Raw genomic sequence first — 9,635 nt, 5'->3', positions numbered from 1 at the left:
CAGGCTGGGCACTAAAGGAAGGTAAAGATCAGTTGTTAAAACCAATTTGGGAAGTGGTTACAAGCTCATTAAAGGAAGGGAGAGTACCACTGGAATGGAAGAGAGCCAAAATGATCCCAGTATTCAAAGGAAGAAAATTAACTGAGACATTAAATTACACACCAGTGTCACTTACAAATGTTATGGGAAAGATATATGAATTGTTATCAAAGAAAAATGGATTGAATATCGGGAAGAAAAACAAGTTATGTCGAGCAGACAATTTAGGTTCAGGACAGGAAAATCATGTGTGTCAAATTTACTAAGTTTCTACTCAAGAATAGTAGAAGGACTGGAAAGCAAAGATGGATGGGCAGACACTGTACCTAGACAAAAAAGGTTTTTGCTTAAGTCCCTCATAGCAGACTATTTTGGAAGTTAGAGAACATAGAAGGACAGAGAGGAATAATGTTAGATTGGATAAGGGATTATTTGAAGGACAGTGAGATGAGAACTGATATCAGAGATACATACTCATCCTGGAGTAAAGTAACAAGTAGAGTGCCACAAGGGTAAGTGTTAGCTCCCATTATGTTCCAGGTATATGTAAATGATATACTGTATGGAGTGACTAGTTATATTGACTTGTTTGCTGATGATGCAAAATTGCTAAGAGTAATCAAGACCCAAGAAGACTGTTAGCTGCTGCAGGAAGATATAGACAAAATTTATGAGTGAAGTAAGAAGTGGAAGTTAGAATTCAATGCCAAGAAATGCCATGTAATGGAATTAGGAAAGAGTAAATGAAGACTGGTATGGAACTATCTGATGGCAGAGGGACAGATAATGAAGGAAAAAGAGGAAAAAGGTCTGGGAGTGGTTATACAGGAAAATCTGAACCCCGAAAAACACATATGTAAGATTAGTAGTGTAAAACGTCGACTAATATTAGAGTGGCATTTCAATACATGGATAAAGATATGATGAAAAAAATTATTACGAGTATGATACGTCCATAGTTGGAATATGCAGCAGTGGTGTGGTTGCCAAGCTTGATAAAGGATAAAAGAAGATTAGAACGGATCCAGAGGGTAGCTACAAAGACGATGCCAGAACTAAAGGACCTAACGTATGAAGAAAAGCTGAAGGAAATGGGACTGACAACCTTACCTTACAAGATAGAAGAGAAAGAAGAGACCTAACAGCATTGCATAGAATAGTTAATAGCACTGAAAAGATAGACAAGCAAGACTTGGTGCTGGTGACAGAAGCTGGAAGGACAAGAGGACATGCAAAGATTAGGAAGAGGCAGTGTGTAAACAATATTAGAAAATACAGTTTTCCACATAGAATGGTGGAAAAGTGGAATGCATTGAATAACGAAGTTGTTACAGCACATAATGTGCATAGCTTTAAAGAAAAATTAGATGATTGGAGATATGGAGACAGGACACTATAAGTCATACAACTAGGTAAATTCACACACACACACACACACTGAGAAACTGATCCTGAGAAAAGAATATGACATTCGAAGCACGAGATCGCATAGTAAAAAGCTGAGGAAGGGAAGATGTCTAAGAGATATTAAAAAATATAGTTTCCCGCAAAGATGTGTTGATACGTGGAACAGCTTGAGTGAAGAAGTGGTGTCAGCAACGAGTGCATAGTTTTAAAGAAAAATTGGACAAGTGTAGATATGGAGACAGGGCCACATGAGCATAAAGCCCAGGCCCTGTAAAACTACAACTAGGTAAATACACAAACACTCTCTCTCTCTCTCTCTCTCTCTCTCTATATATATATATATATATATATATATATATATATATATATATATATATATATATATATATATATACACACACACTTACATACATACAAACATACACACGCACATGCCAATATTTAATAATAATACTCTCAATCATGATGATTGACTAAGAAGGAAAAGAAAAAACATGTTACAGAATAGTGTGTGTTGGATCACACTTTATTTTTTTTCTCAGCCACCAAGAGTGGTTGCCCACTTGGAGGACAGTCATTATGTACTTACCTTTACGGCTTGACCTAAAGGAAGCACATTGCCAAGGCAAGGTGCTAAACAAAGTCACAGTAACTACACGCATGATTAATGTTTCATCTTTGGTCAGGGACATCAGCACTACAACTCACACTCAGCATGACCCTTGAGGCTTATCTCAAGGTTTTCTTCATAAAAAACAAACTAAGCATTCCTACGCAACACATCTTTCAATTATTAAGCAGGAAGCATCATTACTGTATATGCTGAAAATATCACAGTGCATAGGCATTTACCCAACAGTTCCTTGGTTATACTGATGAAAATACAACCATATAGTGAACAGTTTTGATATACATAAAATACTTGTTATTTCTATCACTGGGCATTTACAAAGCATTGTGACTAGGGACCACAACAGACATGTCTAATTTCATTCTAACAAGGGCTTGGGTGCACAGTAGCAGGAGGAAGAATTATTCCATACCTGGTCTGTATATATATTTATGTATATTAAAGAGATACAAAATTTATAGCCTCCCATTGGTTAGGTTGGTGGACTTATGATTCATTACTACTGCTACAACTCTGCAATTTTATAATTCAGAAATACTGAGGGGAGATTAAAGTACACAATATTGTCTTAGAGGTAGGTTCAATGAATTTCTTACGTACAAAATGGTCACCAGTCACTTGGTAACTTTGTAGTTACCAGTATTTTACTCACTGGTTGTACAGTATTCAAGACCTTTTCCCCCCTTGCAGTTAAATCTGGATTATGGCCATAATGTATGTACTAGGAGACATAATTCACACAATACAGTTATAGCTGCTATACATTTATGAATTTTGAGTGTATAAAACAAAAAGCAAGACAGCATTTGGCCGGATGATTTTCAATCTTGCCTGTGCAAGATAGGTTTCGAATTGGCAATAACATTCACTCTTAGGAGAAAACTGTAGTGTTTGGCCTTATAGCAGCCACCAGCTGTCATAGTAGTTTAACAGCTGATATAAGGGTCAGGACCTGCTCACCTGAGGCATAAGGAATACTGGAGTTTGATCATGATAAAAAGTGTGGCAGCAGCAGCAGCAGCTAGCACATCATTTCAATACATGAATGATGTCCATCACTGACAGACAATGGTGAGTAAAATTTAAATAGTATGATCAGTAAGGATGAATCTGGAACATAAGTCAGTCACTGCTGTGATCTATGAAAGGTTAATGAATGAGATGCTTTTGTGTAAATATTCAGCTGTAGTGTTAACCTTATGGATGGATGGATTAAAATTGTGTTATTCCTGTGTAGCACATAAACTCTTCTCCAGCCTGGTGAATGGGTGGGAGGAATGCTGCACTGGGTGTCTGCCCCAGGGACACTACCTGGTGAGTGATTGACAATGAAAGAAAAGACAGTGATTTTCATAAGTATACTCATATATGTTTGAAAAGGTATAAAAGAAATAGAATAACAATAGAAAAAAAACTAATAAATAATATAATTCCAAATACTTGGATAATGAATGGCTTGTAATAAGATCTTTAAACAATCTTAGACTACACACACATACACACATCTTTCATTTGTACACATCTGAAAAGTATATAAACACATGCATAATATATTAAAACCAAAACTGACCTGTCAGATTTGGCCATTAAAGAACAACAAAGCTTAGTCCTTCACTTGTTATCTAACCTCAGTCATTATCCACTACTCAGATAAGGTGGAGATGTGAAGTTGTATCCCTGAATGTTTTCCAGAAGTACTGGATTCATCATTTCTGTGGATCTGAACCCAACAGCTCCAATACACAGCCACAAGCAGCTTATGCAGTAGCAAGTTTTTACACCTGTCATCACAATACTCAGCCAAAGTATCATGCTTCATTATTCCTATGAAGTGCAATGATGAGCAATGCATTGTGGGGTGAGTTGTATTTGTATTTCGTCCCTGTCCTATACCACAGTGATGTGTTCTTTCCACTCACCAAACACTAAGTCTTAAGCTGACAACACTCAAGCACGCCACAGGGGTACATAGGTCTATATCTTGAAATACTCAATTCTCTTACCACAACTTTTCCAATGCTATAGAGATTCTTAGCTGAGTTCTTGAGTGCTTTTCATTCTAATAAAGTAGAAATCTTATTATCTGTATTATCTGTCACCAGAACCATAAAAACTATTAAAAACCAGAGTAGCTTTAACTAGAATCTTTTGAAAAGTGCAACACAGGTTTCTGAATATGGATAATGGCTCAACATGTGGTACAATCAATTATGCACTATATCAACATAAAATGTAGTGCTACGTCTTATAATTTAATAAGCATCATTAATGTACAATGCATTTTGGATCTATGATTTGCTCAGCCTCTGCTCCAAGGCCTCCAACAATCAACATCTAGAAAAATGGGCACTCCATCCATTTGTATATTATTTTTTTCATCTACAATACACATATTTTTCTTTTCAATAATCAGCATTCATATGTATTTTGACATTCCAGAATCTATAGTGGATGGATCATACCATGATAAGTAGAACATGAAAGCAAACCTGTCACACTCAAGTTGGTGCTCATTTACATTTACACCCACATTATAAAGCTCTCTCAGTATTTATACACTGCTGTTGGAATCATCTGATAATCTACTAATGTATTACATGATCTTTTCAATTGCAGTTCTCACATTATCAGTATGAAAGATTAATCAGTTTTCAGTAAACTGTAAATATATTTTTGCTTCATACCTTCATTTGTATATTTTTGGTATAATTTACTTTATTCTAGGACTTGGTTTATCCTCTGCTTGATTTTTTCTCAAGTTACTCATCATCAATCATTCCATTTCACTTTGTACTTTTCATCATTCATGGACTTGGAAGACTAAATAGAAACATCATTCATAAAATTAATATTCTTTAAACTTTATACTTCTCCAGGTTGCATTCAAACCAAATAAATGAAATTGCCCTATAGTTTGGTGTTTCTTAAGTTTCACACCCAATAAGGTGTGATGGAATGATGAACTCAACTGAGCTATACTTATTTGGTATGAATGCATCCTAATGCTACCTGAAATGGCATCAGGAGCAAAAGCTATCACTGTTGACATAATTGTAGGTTAATAGCCATAAAAGTAATGCTAAGGTGTGAATGCAATAGCCTCTGATTATTTTCTTCTGACTTCATGCTGAAAATAAAATGCATCTAGAAAACCAAGATGGGGCTAAAATAACCTTCAGTATTAAAAAGTTAGATATTTCAGAAAACAAGAACAGTATTATTACATTATGTGGCACACACAGAAAAATAAAACACACTGAGTGTGTATTTGTATCTTTTACCTATGGTCATCTGCTGGGTCACCCTGTCAGCCATTCCCAATGGAAAGAGCTCAGAGTTCATAGCGACCAATCTTTGGGTAGGACTGTTACCATGCACATGCCACACACTGGGACAATGAGGTCACCACCTCTCTGGTAACATCTTGTAGCTACTTACTGTTAAATGAACAGGAGCTACACATTAAGAGATTTGCCCATTTGCCTTGCCACTTTTTGGGTTTCAAACCCGGATCTTCTCAATTGTGAGCCGAGCTTGCTGACCACTACACTATGTAGTGTGTGTGTGTGTGTGTGTGTGTGTGTGTGTGTGTGTGTGTGTGTGTGTGTGTGTGTGTGTGTGTGTTGACTCTGTCTTAATTATAATTGCATGGATCAGTCTCAAAGCTGAGAGTCAGATAACATATGAATGACTAAAATTAAACTAAACAGTGTGTTGACTAAACATTCAGGTACTACAGTACTACAATGTTGACACAAAATGTACACTTTTCTTATGTCTAGCATTGCCTCTCTTTGTTGCAGTGGATCAGCTCAGCACCCCATTCTGCTGACATGTTGAAATAACACTGACATTCCCCTGATTGCATATCTACCTTCAAAACATTGGGAATCCTATATAATGTACAAGAATACATGCTAAATATAACAATGAAATCATTTGAATGATTCCTTCTCCAATTCAATACTAAATACAATGAAAATATTTTCCCAATGCTTCACTCCATATTATCTATCATGAAACCCTGTTGAGTACCACACCACAAGAGAGGTGTTAGTGGTGCCAAGTACCTCAATCAGCCACTGCTCTACAGGAATGTGAAAATAAAATTTGCTGGCTAGGAATGTAAACTTAAGAATTCACTTTATAGTACACTGCTCATAAATTACTTTATGCTACAATACTTAAATGACAAACTTATAAAATTTAGGATATAAAATTCAGACTATAAAAGCAACAAGTTGACTCAACAAATCTATTAACATTTAGTTTCTTAAGATACTCTTGGCACTCCAGCATCATTTCCTGATGACTACTCTCCTCAGTTGCCACACCACAGCCTTAAAGCTTTATGTATCACTAAACAACACAGGACAACAACACTGCTGCAAATAATCTACGCTGGTCTCGCACAACACTCGCCATAACACTTGCAATGCTAATTAATGTTTAAACTCTGGAAAGAAAGGATAAAACTTGAAAGATATCAACTAACAAAATAAATACAATGTAGACTCTAAGAGGGCTGTGGTTAACACTTGGCCCAGCCACCCAGCCAACCCCGCACCACTTCCTGTCCACCACTGACGGGGATTTGTACCTGAATTTGTGCAGGAATTATCTGGCCCTCCAGATGCTCCAGAGTGGCACAGGGTGCAGTGGTCAATGCCACAGTTGGTGCTGGCGGGGAAGGTGCAGGAACTGGTGCTGTAGCTATTATGGTTCCAGCTGCTGCAGGGATGGTACTTAGGGTTGGGGCAGGAGCTGGAGTAGTATCACCTGGGGTGGGAGGGTCACAGAAGCACCATGTCTGCCACTGGTTGCAGCTGCCCTCCATAAAAGTGAGGACATGGGCATGATGGTTCTGACATGTGGTGGCTGGCCGAGCAGGGCGAGGAGGCTGGCCAGGACCTTGGGCCAAGACTAGCTGGGGCATTTGTGTGGTTATAGTCTGGGGAGCTGGGGAGGTCCCAGCCAGGACTTCCTCACTGGTGAGGGACTGTTGCAGCACTACTTGTTGTAATGTAAGAGACTGCTGGGGAACTTCTTGGGGAGGCTCCTCTTGCTGCACTACCTGCTGTACCACCTCTTGGGGCTGTGCCAGAACCAGTGGTGTCTGAGGGGCCAGTGTGTAGCTCACCTGCTCTGGTTCCCTTCTCTTAGCTGGAAGAGGTGCCTGCTGCAACTTGACCAGCCCCTCCACTTCCCCTTCCCCAATATCCTTTGACCGACTGCTTCCTGCCAGCCGCACATCCTCATGGAGAGAGATGATGTGTCGCTTTAAGTTTCTCTTCTCACAAAATGCAGCACCACACACCTCACAGGAGTACGGCTTCACCCCTGTCTCTTTGAAGGAGCCTGGGCGGTGCTCCGGTCGCCGGCGTAGGGGCCGCTCCCCTGTGTGGATCATTTTGTGGCGTGCCAGTGACCCCACCTGCTGGAAGGAGGCTGGGCATGAGTCACAGCGGAAGGGTTTGGGAGGGGCATGGGCCCGCTTGTGTACCTTAAGGTCACCGGGAGAGGAAAAGCCCACCTGGCATACATCACATCTGAAGGGTGTATGACCTGAGTGTGTCATTTGATGCCACTTGAGGTTATTTTTGCGGCTGAAGGCTGCATCACAGCGGTCACAACGGAAGGGTTTGATACCTGTGTGGCTGATCTTGTGTCGTTTGAGGTCAATGGCCTGGCCAAAGGAGGCCGGACACAGGTCACACTGGTAGGGCTTCTCCCCCGTGTGGGTGTACAGGTGGCGCTGCATGTTGCTCTTCACCACAAAGGTCATGTCACAGAAGGCACACTTGTATGGCTTCTCTCCTGTGTGGGAGCGTCGGTGCCTCTTCAGGCTGCTGTTTTGGGTGAAAGATGCCTCACACTGGTCACACTGGTAGGGCTTCACCCGTGTGTGGGTTCGCACATGAGTCTTGAGGTGTGAGATCTGCTTGAAGTGACTATTGCAGATGTCACATGTATAAGGTTTCTCCCCTGTGTGGGTGCGCTTGTGGATATTGAGGTGGCCACTCTGCACAAAGGCTGCCCCACACTCCTGGCACACATACGGTTTCTCTCCTTTGTGCACCCGCATGTGAACCCTATAGGAAGCGTAGTGTGTGAACTTGCTGGAGCACATCTTGCAGGAGAGGCTGGCCCGGTGGTGCTTCTTACGGTGGGACATGAGACGCTTCAGGCGATCAAACACTTCCTCACACAGGTCACACTCATACCTCTGCAACACATAACCAATGGGTATTAGATCCTTCTGTGAACCTATATCAACTATTTTCAGACCTTTACATTTTTTATAAAAAGACCTATTTCCACTCCCTCCAGTTTGCCTGGCATGATCCAAACACCCTGCCACTTCCTTCTCTAGTCATATGCATATATTACCTTCCTCCTAAGCTATTAAGCTCACAGAACCTTCAACACTTCTCAGTCCATAGACCCCCCCTCCTCTCACACCCATGCATTCTGCTTACCTCATCTTGGTCCTGGGCGTGCACCCTGGAGTGGGCACGCAGCTGACTGAGGCGGGAGAAAGTCTCAGGACAGTCCACACAGGTATAGATTCGAGTCAAGCGTTGAATCTTCTGGTATTTCTTGCGAGGTCTCTTGGCACGCTGGCCTCGGTTAGCTTCACGTCCCAGATTTTCATCATTACTGTCCTTGTCCTCACTCTCCTCTGAATCCTTCTTGAGAGTTGAGGGCAGGGTGTCCTCCTGGTCAAGTTCATCCATGGCCAGGCACTCCTGCAGGAAGCGCCTCAGCTGCCGCCTCCTCCACCTTCATAGTCACCTCTGTGGGGGACGGGGAGTCGGGGCTTGAGGGGGCCCCGTCAGGGTAACCACCAGAGGAAGGAGAGGGGGTGGAGGGGCACACCTTGACTGATGTCATTGATGTATTATCTGAAACAAACAAACTCATTATTTGATACATTCAAAGAACATTTAATGTCAACAAGGGCAATCCATTAGTCAGCAAATGCTGCAGAAGATTGCAGGTAATAAAAGCAGTCACTTGCTGCAAAGAATGTAAATATCAATATTTTTCATGCTAAAGTAAGGTACTATGGATATTCAAGTCTATTAAGGTTCCTTAATGATAACTCTTCCTATCAGAAATGAAAAGTTTGAGCCACACATTTTATAATTTGTAAATGAAGCATGTAGCAACTATATAATGATGCACTTCTTGTAGTGAATGATAAGATACTGATATGATGAACACCTATCATAACAGCTACAACACCAATGATAGCCACACATTTTAATATTTCATACCTTTCTTAAATTACTCCTGCTATATATATATATATATATATATATATATATATATATATATATATATATATATATATATATATATATATATATATATATGGTAACAATGCCATCTATTAGGAGAAATAAAGCCAGCTAGATGCTTCTTTTCCAAAGCCAGTTATTATGATGGCATAACTACCTGAGAAAGTGATTGTTCCTCTGGTGTTTGAATGCAAAGACATCTTTGTAAATCTATCAGCAGAAGGATATTATTGGGCAGCTTTTACTTTTTCTTT

At 40.2% G+C, this 9,635-nt stretch overlaps 1 protein-coding gene across 1 annotated transcript in view; it reads right to left on the bottom strand.

Annotated features, from left to right (window-relative positions):
• Positions 1–1,943: 1,943 nt before the first annotated feature.
• The window catches only part of LOC123517146 (zinc finger protein 2-like), an 8,923-nt gene continuing 1,231 nt past the window's right edge, over positions 1,944–9,635 (bottom strand). Inside the window, exons 2-3 of the mRNA XM_045277097.1 lie at positions 8,557–8,982; positions 1,944–8,303 (exon numbers count right to left, since the gene is read on the bottom strand). Coding sequence (XP_045133032.1) covers positions 6,609–8,303; positions 8,557–8,814 — 1,953 coding nt within the window. The 5' untranslated portion in view covers positions 8,815–8,982 and the 3' untranslated portion in view covers positions 1,944–6,608. The remainder of the gene's footprint in view (positions 8,304–8,556; positions 8,983–9,635) is intronic.

Source organism: Portunus trituberculatus, chromosome 41 (assembly GCF_017591435.1).
Source record: "Portunus trituberculatus isolate SZX2019 chromosome 41, ASM1759143v1, whole genome shotgun sequence".
In the NCBI taxonomy this organism is placed as follows: Eukaryota; Metazoa; Arthropoda; class Malacostraca; order Decapoda; family Portunidae; genus Portunus; species Portunus trituberculatus.
This window is presented reverse-complemented; position numbering and strand designations above follow the sequence as displayed.